Here is a 14,512-nt window from a genome sequence, read left to right as displayed (position 1 = left end):
AGAGACCAAGGAGAACAGGACACAGAGGGTCTTTCACCCATCCCAGTGCAGTGAGATAAGGGTGCCTCACCCAGAGATTTCAGGAGAAACCATCTTGTTCTTAGGATCTTCACATGAAGTTCACCATGGGGTGGGATCTGAATGAGAATGACAGAGGAGGATTTCCTGAGGACTATTTTCAGTGTGACAGAGAATGAGCCTAGTTCTGAGGGTCACCAGCATCAAAGACTGAAGTCTACTGTGGGAGGTGAAGTAGACGTCGATGCTCATTTTCCAGATTAGAACACATTATTCAAGAAATGACAGTAAGGGTGCCTGAAGCTCTTGTCTAAGCTACTGACAGCCATACTTTTGCTGTCATAGTAGTATAATATTCTTTCCTTTGGGTGATTAAACTGCTGGCCTAATAAATGTTAGTGCCAATGGGACTGTCATTTAAGTCCTGGAGTCTGTGTATAGAGGAATTTCTGGCTGCTGTTGATAGATGGAGGTCTGTTAGAGCTGAAATCCCTGTTTGTTCAAGGCCTCTCCAAGAACAGCGTGTCAAAACAAGGAGACTTAACATCCTAACTCAGGAAAATCAAATAAATAAATATATAAACAAAATTGTACATTGGCATTGGATGAAAGATTCTCCTTTTATTTTAAAACCTCTGTAAAATCAGAGCAATGGGTCAATTCCAGCATTCAGCCAATTTAATTAGCAATTTCAGAGTAATCATGATAATGAGCCAAGTCAGCAAAGATGTCATTGGGGTTCTTGCAGTTCAGGTTGCAAAAACAAGCATTGATCCACATGATTTTCCAGGAAATCTCAGTTCCATCTGGGCACTCAAACCTCACTTCAATAGTCTTGGACTTGTAGGGTGTGCAGCACCTGTTGTCTGTGCAGACGCCACAGTATTTGGGTCTATAAGGACTTTTGCTCACACATCCTGAGATGGTGTAGTTCATGGGTTGGCTGGCCCTGTAGACAGCCAGGCACTTCTTCCCAGGCTAATATCAGAGAACACAAAGAGAGTCAGATTAATATTCATTGCTTCATGCTGACACAGGTGGGATATGAAAACAACTTTTTTAGTATTTAAATATTGTGAAGCTGCTAGAAAGCTTTTTACAGACCTGATCTAGAGGTGTGACAGACTGACACTTTTAGACATACGAACCAAGAAGCTGCAGGTAGGACACTTGCAAAATACAGTTTATAACTATGACCAGCAGTGCACTATTGCTTTTCTACTAGCTGAGTCACAGGTCTGTCTGCACCAGCAGCAAGCACAATGGGCTTGGCTTGCCTTTCCTTGTAAGGAGCATTTTTGGCTGGAATTAAAGCTCTCGGGGGAAGGTTTTCATACCGGTGTGTGGAAGCACAGGGAGGAGACATTTTGACCTCTCTGCATCACAGTGAGTCCACATGTGCTTGCTAATGGCCTCTGAGTTCAGAAGTGCAGCTCTCAGAGGCCAGAATGCTGCCAAACACATCTGACCCCATGTCCAGGCAAAGCTCAGGGGATGCACGGAGAAACAGTCCCCACCTTAATGTGCTTGGTTATGTCCACCTCGCAGGGCCGCATGTTGCACAGGCGACTTTCCTTCATGAGCCGGCACTGGTCGTTGTCGTTGGAAATCCTGGTGGAGATGCCCAGCCCACAGGTCTTTGAGCAGGGACTCCAGGGTGAGGTGTGAACAATGCAGTTCTTCTGCCAGGCTTCATCCTCCCCCTCGTATGCTGCAGAAACCAGATTAACCACACATTATTCAGCTGGGCAACTTTCCATATTAAACACCCTCGCCCAAGCTCATTACACATTCAGGCCACTAACCCAAATAATTAAATCACAGTGAAGTGGCTCAGCATCCCTGCGAACCTCCGCTTGCTTTGTTACCTCCCCACCCCACCCCCTTTGCCACTGACCTACTTGTGTCAGACCCTCAAGTGCTCAGGGCTGGGGTTCATTTCTTTTTTTTCTCTTTGTAGCCTCACATAAGGGGGTCCTTGTCTGGGGCCCCCAAGTGCTACCACAATGTAAACACTTCATTACAGAAGTCTGCACCAGTTGATGCAGAAAGAGATGAGATCTAATCTCACCATGAAGGGTTATTTAAGAGCCCATTCAATTGATTCCCTCTAGCAGAAAGTGGTCAACAGTCTTTGATGGACGGCTGAGGGGTTTGGGAAGCAGCCACTGCCTTTCATTGGAAGGAAGAGAAGCTTGAATAGCTCACAGAGAGCTCGGGAATCACTTGAGAAAAGGGTGGGCTCTGTTATGAAAGCAGCCATCAACCTCAGGTCAGGTTCCTTCATGGCCTCGGCAGAAGTCCCCACTGGACTGCAGCTCACAGCACAGCCCACAGGCACAGCTCTGTAGAAACTGCTGGGCTGAGCTTGCTCGTTATAATGTTAATCATCAATATTAAATATTATATTTATAGTTATATTAAATACTGTAAAAACTATCTTCACTTCTACTTTTAAGAGAAAAAGTTAGCCAAGAGAAGTTGCATTGTGCTCATTTGAGGCCATAGTTCATGAAGAGAAAAAGCCAAAATCAGTAATAGATGTTTTTGATTTGGACTTATTTTCGAAAGCTACTAGAAATAGTAATGAGAGCTAAACTCTGGTGGTTTTAACCCACAAAACGGCTTTGTTTTTTACAACATGCTGATTGATGGAGAAAAACAAACAAACAAACAAAACATACCATTAAGAAAACAAATCCCAGTTCCCTGTTCAAACACCCTACATCTCCTTGAGCTCTGCTTTTGTGAGGTGTTCTGTAGAATGGGGCTAATGTGACTACATTGCATCACAGTGCTTTGAAGATAAATTTATCATATATGGAAAAGCAGGCACATCCTAAAGTTTAGGCACCATGTGTGAGGCAAATGGTACCAACACTACACAGACAGCTAAGTGATCCTCACTGTGAATATGGGTGCGGGGAAAGAAGATAACATATGACACGTAACATAGGTAGTTTAATAATGACATCAGTGCAGTTGAACATAATTGCTAAAAAGCTATACAAATGCAAAGACAATTTAGCCTAATTTTAAAATTGTCAGTGAAACTTCTACTCCAATAACTGCTTTCAAGGTGTGTCTGAGTTTGGGATTATTAAGCTACAGGAGCTTTAAAATCATATGACTAGCACAAAACAACCCAGACAGAAAGCCTCAGTGCCAAATTAAAGAGAGATAATTTTGCTTTCCAGAGGAACTACACTGATGAAAAACTGGTGAAGTAAAAAGGACTTGTCACATCTTAAAAGTGTCAGCAGATGTGTGTTTCAGAGGGGCTTTTGTCATACAAGCATGTATAATGAGTCTCATACTGCTGCACGACTGGTGTTTGTCTTCTGTGCTTCACTACACTCTATATAAGAGTATCTGTGCCTTGCTCACACAAAGGCAAGACACTCGCCAAGTTTGACAGTGCAAGATGATGCTTTGGTTGCAGACACTGACTTCAGCTCCCTGATGGCCAAGGAGAGCTCCACCAAACTCCTGCCATACCTGCAGAGGAGATGTGGCGTGGAGATGTCTTCCTGATTTTCTTGGAGTCATCACAAACCCACTGCTCACAGCATTTCCCCGCCATCTTAATCAGCTTTGGGTTTGGGCACCAGACAAGGGGAGGGCGTGAGTTTGTGCACATGGGAATGCAGCCCACTGCCCCATTAATGCAAGTGCAGTTGTATTTGCAGTTAGGCTGAAATGTGTCCCCATTATTATATCTGACTCCGTTGAGGACGCATCCTACACCAACAATCTCTGAAAGGAATAAAAAAAAAAAAAAAAAAAAAAAGAGAGAGAGACAGAGAGACAGAGAGAGAGAGAGACAGAGCACTATTAAAATAATGCTGTCAACAAACAGTGTTAAAGTTTTTATTTATCAAGCTGCTCCCTGGGCTAATGGAGCTAATGTGGAGACATGACAGTGCTGCGGTGATGTGTTCAGCATGACGCTAAGCCAAATGTGGTCATGCCATCTAGGAAACTATTTTTGTTCTGAATCACAGCAAAAATGAATCTTCTAATGCATCATGGAAAAAGGGTTAGAAAACAAAACACGTTTCATGCACAAACTCTCACTCAAATGATCATTTCATGGCATGTTGTTAGAAGTTGTTCACAATAGGAGAAATCCAAGTAATTAAAGCTGATATTGAGTGAAATTTGACATTTTTTGGGATGCATGAGAGGATTACATGCAGTTGCAAATATGCTAGAGATCTGTGCAACATTTGTACCCTTCTGAAGCAGCAGTAGGAGGACAGCCAAGGCAGCAAAGGAGCACCTCAAATGGCACAGACTATATTTAGGCAACAAGAGCCCTACCACTTTATCATAAATCAGTTTCCTTAGAAACTGAAGAAAAACATAGTAATGCTATGAAAATTATTATTTGATGAATATTCGTAAATAAAAGCATGAAAGATCAAGCCCTTTCATTTCCCCTGAGAAGGAATCATATTAATCCACGAAATAAGACAAAATTTGTATTATTATTATTATTATTTTTTTTTTTTTTTAAAGTTATGAACAATGATTGGAATCAGTGGCAGGAATCTAATGGAACTCAAGCTTCAGTTTCTCGTTTGGTCACATGGAGGCAGTGTGCACGCACTGATCGGGTTGCTCTAGTTTTATGTCTGGTCGGAAATGGAGCTGAAGCGCGGTTGTGCTTCAAGGCCAATACAAATTGAACTGCTTGATTAAAATCCGCAAAAGCTGCCTATTTTTATAATGGGCTGACTGAAAATATAAAACACAAAACCCTTCATTTGCACAAAATAATTAAAAAGAGACTTCATGGAACTTGAAGCACAGATCCAGATTGCCAGTTTGTGCTCAGCTCCAGTATTGATGCTTCAGCCTTTGTATTGAAGAGCTGTCACTCAGTTCTGGAGCCAGAGCAGAGGGCTCAGTTATGCTTCTAGGTGCACACATGACAGTTCAAGAAAATGCTGGATTTCCTGTTGATTTCCTCTTTGCTACAAGCATACCCATCCAGTATTGTGCTAAGTCAGCCTCCTGAAGGCCTCACACGTCAAGACGTTTACTGTGAGAACATCCCCAAATGCAGACATAGGCATAGTAGAATGCCTTCATGCAGAATCACACTGTGTCTGCAGTAAATTAGGCTACTGGGGATCACTTCAAAATTGCCATCCCCACGTACACAAAGCCTACCTCCCCACCTGGATGTGTGCTCTGCACCCTGCTGTCTCTGCTTCAGTGCAGAGATAATCCAACAATGTAAGGAGAGCTGTAGTGACTCCCAGCAGGTTCCTATCTGATGTCTGGGCCACACTGCAACATGCCAGTCCACCTATATCCTGAATTTCCCACAGTTTCACCCAATTTCTTTTCCTGACACTTGTACCTTGGTCTTTCAGGCTCTTTATTTTCCACAAATTATATTGTTCCTACAGTCCCGCATGCCTTGAATTCTCTAGAGCTAGAGTTTTTGGCATCCATCTGCAAAGCAAATTCCTCAAAGCAGTTAGCTCCCAACCCCCAGCACAGGAGTCCCACACTTGCCTTCATTCCCCCTGCAGTCAGGGCAATATCTGGTGTACTCAGAATGGAATGATGCAGCCTGTATACAGCCCAGGGTATGGGAAAGAACATGTCAGCACATCCTGTCATCTGCATCCACCCACATGCTGAAAGCAAGAAGAAGGCCACAACTTTCTGTGGCAGCCAGAGATAAACAGCTTCACCGTCTAACCTAGCTTCTCATGTCCCTCAGCTGTGCACACCACAAGGCCCTTCACCATATAACCAAAAATGTCATATATGGAGTTATATTGTCATGACAGTAAGGATGTGAACATGCATGGGATTGGGAAACCTTCCAGACCTCACTAGGGAGGCTGGGGATCAATTCTCCTACACCACAGTGCTGTTGCCACAAGTGTACCAAATGTCTGAGATGTACTGGAGGACTACAGATTATGAAATCCATCTAAGAAAGCAAACATAAAAGTAAGTAAACATGATGCAGCATGAAGGTCTAGGAAGGCTGTGGTAGCTTTGAGACAATATCCAGTTTGCTATTTTTTTTTTTTTTTTGTATCCTACAAAGTGTGCTCTTCTTCCTTTGAATCCACTATTAGGAATAGGCCATAAGACTCTCCTTAGTGGCATGCTTTTCATGCAGACGCCTGTAATGCTTGTTGTTAAAGCCAGTTGCACATCTATCCTTCCTACAGCCCCAACCCACTACAGCACCTCCTCCTGTTACAGGGAATACAGAATCATCTGCTTGCAGATCCAAAGACCTTCCAATGCTGATTGCTCCTTGTTCTTGGCAGCAGCTAACCGAAAGAGTAAGAATACAGATGCCATTTCTCATCCAGTCAACTGGCCTGAGAATGAAGACAGCTATAAGGACATGGAAGAAAAAGAATGAAGGAGCTGACGAATTTACAGTCAGGTATTTAATGAGATAAATTTCAGCTCAGACCAAGGGGAACTGCCAAGGTATATCTAAGTCAAAAATATATGTACATCACTTACGTGCACATACTCCTATTTCGTACCTAGGTCTGTCTCCACTGTAGTCACAGTACAGGCCCCTGTGAAAATCACAGGTATCGGCCTCAGTGCAACTTTCTCCACGCTGCTTGGCACACGTCTTGCAGCAATCGCAGCCGTCTGTGACCAGGCTGACTCCTACTGAGCACCGAGGAGGGGACTTCGGACACTCGCATGGCCACTTACAGTACTGAGTCCGTGTGTAGGCCTCTGTCGTGGCAGGGACGGTGGGGGTCATGGTGGTGGAGGTCTGGGCAATGGCCTACAAACAAAGAAACACAGCTTGGAAACTGTTCGAGAGAAAAGGGGGCTGTGAACTATGTGGTGATATGTCCTTAATAAAAATCCCATGAGATTCAAAGAGGCTACAAGGAAAACAAATTAAAAAAAAATCAAAAAAGCATTGCTTTTCTGTATAGCCCTTCTGATACCAGCCAGGGGCAAATACACTGCAGCTTGGACTGGCATCCAAACCACATAGGCCCAGTTTGGTGGTATTCAGACTTTTTTCAGATCTCTGCTCTCTGAACAGAGATCTCTTTCCATGTAGGAACATAGGCACATATGTCAAGACCCCTTGATACACAGGAAGCTGTGATATGTCTGGTTTGTATCACCCTGGTTATTTGGCTCTGGCAGAGGGTTATGCCACCCTGTAGTTGTTGTTGCCTGTTCAGCAAGATAAAGGTCATAGTGTTGCAGTGTGAAAGCACATGAGATGGGGCCCTTTTATGGCCTTCTCCTCCTCAGGCTTATCCATATTTGTGCATGTCTTGCATCCAAAACAAGGCATCCCATAAATCCATGAGGAGACAGGGAAAAGGCCTGTGAGCCCACCAACTCCACAGGCTCCTATGATAGGTAAGGAACCTCCGTGCTGTGAGGATGATCACAGAATCACAAGATCACAGAATGGCTGAGGTTGGAAGGGACCTCTGGAAATCATCTAGTCCAACCCCCTTGCCCAGCAGGATCACCCAGAGCACGTTTAGCAGGATGGCATCCAGGTGGGTTTTGAATATCTCCAAAGGAGACTCCACAGCCTCTGTGGGCAACCTGATCTGAAACCCATCCCTATCATGGATCTTATGAGGATGGCTTGGTCATTTCATCTCTTCTTGCAATACCACTAATACCATAAGTGCCCTCTTACAATAAACCAGCCCTTTCACTTGAATAGGGACAAGGTTACAGAAAGGCAAATAAACCTCTGAAATCAAAATCTGGCTAACTGGCTGTGAATATTTTTTTGATGCACAAGGACACCAATCTCTGTCTGAAAAATGCTTTGTTCATCTCCACAGCTGTAACAAAATATGCATGCAGTTTAGTTCCCTGACAGATTCCCAGTGCTAAGCAATGAGGCTATACAATGTCTATAACAATTAAAAACAAACAAAAACAAACAAACAAACAAACAAAAAAAAAAGACATGCATTTCCTCTAAGTACTGTGATGAACTTCCTTAACCATCCTTTGTAACGTCTAAACAACCACATACTAAGGTCATCATGAGGGTCTTAGGTCTTCCCTTTGCCCATGATAGGCTCTTCAAAGTCTCACACTATAATTCCCATGAGATTGCTTTCATCCACACAGCCAAAAAACTGGGATATTTCTACAGTGATTTACCACCTTCACCTTTTGGCACATTCTTTTGTTGTACATGGAGTCACTGTGGGCCATATAATTTAGATGACTGCAAATGAAGCTTCAGGACTTCAGAGTTTCACCTGTTAGAAGTGCACAAATATTTGACATCACTGTAAGCATAAAAGGAAAAGTTTTATGAGGAGGATACTGCCAAGATTGCACCTTCTGATCTACACTTCCTCATCAAATTAGAAAAACAAAACCAAAAACTACAACATTAATGAAAAATATGGGAAGTGCTTTAGTAAGTTGAGATATAAAAGGAATTTCATGTAATGCAATGATGCCGCTCCAGGACACAGATTTTGGTCACTATTACTGAGAAAAAAAAAAAAAAAAAAAAAAAAAAAAAAAAAAAAAAAGATTTCTGGGGTACCTTAGCTCATAGGAAAACACACAGAGGGCAAAAGTTCATTACCTTACGCAATCTGCTTCCTGCATGATATTTAACAGCAGCAGCCATGTTCATGATGCAGGGAGGGTACAAGTCAAATCAGTAACAAAGCAAATATATGTCTTTGCTACCAGGATTACTGCAGAGAAAACCGGAACTGCACATGGGCATCAAGCAGAGCACTCTGCCTGGCCCCATGTGGTCCAGAAACTCTTTCTAGTTATAAAATTTGACAGCTGCAAAGAATGAGTGTATAACCCTACAAAGTACAGACAAGGAAAGTCAAAGTCTAGAAACTGCTAAGGTATTCTCATCTATTCCTGGCTAACGCATATTGTACTATATATTCCCTAGTGCCCCAGTGTTTTGTCTTATTTACAGTTCCAGATAAATGAAAAAAATGAAAAAGTTTTTCACTATCTGTCCATGGAGAAAATGCAGCAACCCAGGGTTCTCTTGGGAAAAGCATCTTCAAGAATAACCATCCCACAGCCCATAATCCATCCACCCATCCATCCACCCATCCATCCATCCATCCATCCGTCTGTCCGGATAGCTCTGCGCAGCTCTTTGACTGTCTTCTACAGCTTCTTTGCTAGCTGTATCAGGTTGTATTTAAATAAATAAATAAATAATCTCAACCTGCTCCTGCTGCATTTGAAGATGTTTTTAAGCATCTCAGTAATTAGTTATCTTTTATTTAGAACACTAAATTGTTAACACATTGTTAATTGCTGCCAAATAGGCAATGTGTTTGCTCTGGGCATCATTCCCAATTCTATTAAGGCCTCCAGAATTGGCCTTAAAGTTGGCTTAAAACCACATTTAAACTCATGTTTAAACTAAAACATACCAATATAATTTACTCCCACTTTAAAGCTCCTTGATGTTGCCAAAGTTGTTAAAAGAGGAACATTCAGATCAATGAAAAGACTTGGCCCTTTAATAGTAGCATTTTTCATTCCACTCACAAAAATTTGAGTAGGTGCAATAATCTGTCACTTGAGAAGAGAGGCCTCCTCAAGTGCAATAAACCTATTTACTTTGTTGATGAGTAAAAAAGTGCTCAATAATCAAATCCAGATATAGAGACAAAAGTCACACTATTTAAATAGCCCATTGCCATGGCTCAACCCCATAAGTAAATCCCTTCACAGTTCCTTGTTCCTATTGTTAATATGAGCAAGAAACAGTTCCCATCCTGTGACGATATGAAAACATATGTGAATCAACACATGTAGCAAAGAGGAACCAGTAAGTCCTGACAGTCCAGTGATTGTAGATAATTTGTGAGGGCTGAGACTGCATTCTTGCAAAGGTCTGGGTATCTGGGAACTATTTGGTGGCTCATGATAAACAGGAATTTAAAGTAGATTATTTAACAGTGCTTCCACTATGGTTAAAGCCTGAGGTGACCAGGGAAGCTTTTCAAGGGTCCCTGTAGTGACTTGTAGCTGTTGTGGCTGTTGGATATACTCAGATATCCAGTGGTGTTAGCTGAGCAAGCCACAGGAAGGAAACTTAGTGTAGGTTACACGAGCATCAGTGTGAATAAGTGTCAAAATATTTTTGACTCCCTTATTTTACAAATAGAGAAGCCATGGAGAGACGGAAAGAGCATCCTGTCCTAGGCTCCATCACCACCAGATTTTCTTTGGAAAATGATGTCCACCAGGTACCAGAACAAGTGTACAACATGCACAGCTTCAAGACCCTCTTCCTCTGCCCTCTGAAGTCCCTCAGAGCTTTGCTATAGAAGAGGCAATTGTGCAGATTTATAAAATTCTTGGCCTTTCCTCTTCTGTGTTTTGCTGTCACTACTGGGATATTTAAATCCCTTTGGAAAAGCCATCCAACACCACTAGTACAGTATCTCAAAACATTTTGGAATACTATTACTTTCCTACTAATACTCTGTAATGGTTCTCAGCAACAGCCATCCTTAGAAAGAAAACAAACAAACAAACAAACAAACAAAAACCACCACCACCAACAAAAAATCACATATAAGGTTTCATGAATCACATCTTCAATGTTATTATAATACATAAGAGGACAATGGTTTTCTATGAAAGTCAACATGAGAGTGAAGAGAAATTTAAACATTGTAGTAAAGGGAAACACCAACAAAACACAATGCTGGGGATTTGACAAGTAAATTTTAAAATGTCAGAGAAAGTAAAAAAAGTGTCTAGTGTGATTTTTTTTTTTTTTTTTCCCAGATATTGGTAATTAACATGTTTTCTACAATTACTCTTCAAGCTTAGAGTCAGCAGATTTATGGTATATTTATGCTCCCGATTTATGCTGGACAAGTTCCAAAATTAGTTTCTGTGTACATATGCAGATAATATTATTTTGGTAGCAACGATTCCCTGCAAATTTCTGTGTTCATATTCAAGAGGACAGAAGGAGAAAATAAAAAATGACTGACTGCCTAGTAAGGTATATTTCCAATTTGTTGGAAAATACGATATTGTAAATTTGTTTTAGTTTTGAAAAATGGAAAGACCAAGTTATGGTGTTGAACTTAGTGTATACACTCCAAATTGCAAGACAGCCAGAGATACAGCAGCACTTTCACATAACATATGAGGAAACCTCAATCTCTGTTTTTAAGCATTAAAGCTCTAGATGCATGGCAATATATTCCTTCACTTCCAGTTCATATAGGTGTTTAAAAATACATTTCTGACATTTCTGTGTATTCATTTCAGGTATTTTTCTCATCAAGATGAGGAGAGAAAAGTTATGCATGCTCTTCTCCATTTACTGATGGGATAGAGTCTCAAAAGGATGGTGATTTCTAAGCCATTTTTAAGCCATTTCATCTGGCTACTGGCATTGCTGGAGAAAGGGTTATGAGAGATGGCCTGCAGAAATCAGCTCAAATCATAGTGGGTTATCACATATGCTGTTTTCTCCTTGACAGTAATTTGCTTTAAAAGGACCCTTGAGCCAATCCTTAGCTGTAAAAGTATGAGCTGTGGTTTTCAGGGCACATACTGTTGAGTGGACTCCTTTTAATTTCTGACAGTAAACATTTAAAATGAGTATTTTAAAGTTACATTTCTGATGCTGCCTTTCTGGATGCTGCCAGATATTGTTGACGGAGCGATGTGATCTGGATTATTTCCTGTCCTCCATCTCTGACACATTTATAAATAACAGTCAGTGATAAAACCTTTATTAAAATATCCTCCTTACTACAAAAAGGAGATTATGTGTTTAAATCAGCTGATTTACAGACTGACCCAAACAGTGGAAGATTGTGCAGCAAAGCCTGCTAGCAGCAGCTAATCACTCAAAATGCCTTTATTTTTTGCAGATTGACTGTCCTAAACCTGGACACTGAGGTTAATAATAAATAAATAAATAAAATTTAAGACGACACCTGCGGATGCACTTCCAGGAAAAAGGTTGTAAATTTGTGCTCTTCCTCTGCCAAGTAATGCATCTGCTTTCTCCTGGTTACGTTTACTGGCTGAACTATTTAGCCACCCCAAGCAGAAACACCTGTAGAGACAACTCCAATACCATGTAACTCCAAATGTTCTAAAAAACTAAAATAATTTTAAAAAGCAGCCCAGAAGTCTCCCCTCACATTGCAAACAACTTAATACCAACCTGACACGCTGCTGTTCACAAGGGAACACAGGGGATGGAGCTTAATAAAGAAGTTAAAATGAAAGAAAAAATGAAATATAAACAATATATTGAATGAATCCACATCACTTTCCATGTCTCTGTGTCATCTCTGCGCAAGCACATAGACTGCTTAGTGTAATCCCAGCAGAAAAAAAGAGTTCAACAACTCAGTGCATAATCCTGCCTTTTCACCTGCTTTAACCACATCTAAGGTCTAGATTTATCTTTCCATTCTACAGTCAAAAAGGGAGAAGTGTATGCATATTTGAATGGGGGGCACAACCCCAGAGATAGGGAAGTACTTTATCAGCCTCTCTAAAACAAAGGTGTGAAACTGAGGCCTTCAGACACTGCAAACCAAAGCATTTTCACCCCATCCACAGAAAATGTAAATGCCCACTGTGCAACCACTCAAGAGAAGAGGCAAGTTTGCATTAACCTTGACAGAAAGGTAAGAGCACTGTTGAGGGTCCAGTCTGAAAGCCTTGAGAATCTTGCTGTTCTCAAACATATGAAGAACAAAATTTTGTAATATTCTTCCTGTCCAAATTAATTTTCTCCAAAATTACAAGACATTTTCCTGTTGAAAAAAATACTCCCAAGTCCAGTTAAGGTGAAGAAAAGCAAAGGCACAGAGGGACAAAGAAAAGGGATAGTTTTTATTTCACTATACAATAGGTAACAGAATCATAGAAAGGCTCGGGTTGAAAGGGACCTTAAAGATCATCTAACTCGACACCCCTTCTATAGACAGGGATGCCACCCACTAGATCAGGTTGACCAAGGCCTCATCCAGCCTGGTGTTGAACACCTCCAGGTATGGGGCATCCACAGTTTCTCTGGGCAGCCTGTTCCAGTGCCTCACTACCCTTACAGTAAAAAGTTTCTTCCTAATGTCTAATCTAAATCTATCCTCTTTCAGTTTAAGACTATCATCTCTTGTTCTATCCTGAGTAAAGTGTCCCTCTCCATCCTTTTTATAAGACCCCTTCAAGTATTAAAATGTTGTGAAGTCTCCCTTTATCCATTAAAATGTTAATGAGGTCTCCCCAGAGCCTTCTCTTCTCCAGGCAGAACATGCCCAGCTCTCTCAGCCCTTCTTCATAGGAGAGGTACTCCAGCCCTCTGACCATCCTTGTAGCCCTCCTCTGGATCAGCTCTAACAGATCCACATCTTCATTGTGATGAAGGTCCCAAACCTGGATGCAGTGCTCCAGGGGTGTACTCAGGACGGAAGAGTAAAGGAGGACAATCACCTCCCTCAACCTGCTGGTCACACCTTTTTTTGATGCAGCCTAGGACACAGCTGGCATTCTGGGCTAACATAAGAAAATTAATCTAAAATGACAAACTGTTTGTGGTGTTTACACTGTAAGAGTTTTTTTTTTTTTGTTTGTTTGTTTGTTTGTTTTCTTCTTTTTTTTTTTTCTGGTACTTAGATCCCATTGCTACAGCAAAGGCACCAGTTTATGGAAACAACTGGTTGTCTTGTAATGAAAAACAACTGATTTCTAAATATTACATGATTTCCACACAAATGACATTACATCTGTCTACAGTCCTCTAAATGCCCCGAGATACAAATGAGAAGGAGAAATAACAGGATGTATCTGGAATTTGTGATTGTACATGTAAGATAGAGAAGCAGGCATGCCAAGGAAGGAATATTTTGAAGGCTAATGAGTTCCAAGGGACTTCAAGATAGATGCTGGGAGCAAGGAAATAATGTGGGACAACAGGAATTTAGGAGTAGCTCAATAGAGTTGGTATCTCACTATACAATGCTGGGGTGTGATAGCAGGAGCATTGTTCAATACAAGGTCAAGTCCTGAGTCTCTGATGGGCATTAGTAATGAAAAGCTTACATCAACAGGCTTAAACCATGTCATCAAAGTGGAAGCTTGTTTTTTGCCTTGCCCACTTTGAACTTTTGAATGAATATTGCTGAATATTTGTATTATTATCACACACAAGACAGATGGGTTGACAGAGTCAGTCAGTTCTAACAGCAAGATCAGTAGTAATTACAGTACTATCAGGCCTTCCTCACTTTTATGCTCTTGCTGCAAATCTCAGAGTCCCCATGAATTCTCAGAAACTCTACCGCAAGATAATACTAGTGACAAGTGAGCTAGCATCAGGACAGAGGTATAAGACAGATTCTGCAGGACAAGTAATGTTAAGTGGAAAACATGATTACTGGGGACTCAGCTTCCATAGAGCAGACATGAGTTTCTAGATACTTTATTAAAATTGATTCCAGACATGAAA

At 41.2% G+C, this 14,512-nt stretch overlaps 1 protein-coding gene across 1 annotated transcript in view; it reads right to left on the bottom strand.

Moving 5' to 3' along the window:
* Positions 1 to 696: 696 nt before the first annotated feature.
* CCN4 (cellular communication network factor 4) overlaps positions 697 to 14,512 on the bottom strand; it is a gene marked incomplete at both ends in the record, with an annotated part of 35,990 nt that continues 22,174 nt past the window's right edge. Inside the window, 4 exons of the mRNA XM_082752473.1 lie at positions 697 to 996; positions 1,536 to 1,729; positions 3,517 to 3,774; positions 6,529 to 6,808. Coding sequence (XP_082608599.1) covers positions 697 to 996; positions 1,536 to 1,729; positions 3,517 to 3,774; positions 6,529 to 6,808 — 1,032 coding nt within the window. The remainder of the gene's footprint in view (positions 997 to 1,535; positions 1,730 to 3,516; positions 3,775 to 6,528; positions 6,809 to 14,512) is intronic.

The sequence above is a fragment of the Aythya marila genome (assembly GCF_965140915.1).
Source record: "Aythya marila genome assembly, chromosome: 2".
Taxonomy (NCBI): domain Eukaryota; kingdom Metazoa; phylum Chordata; class Aves; order Anseriformes; family Anatidae; genus Aythya; species Aythya marila.
Note: the sequence above shows the minus strand (reverse complement) of the source record. Positions and strands in the feature narration are given on the sequence as shown.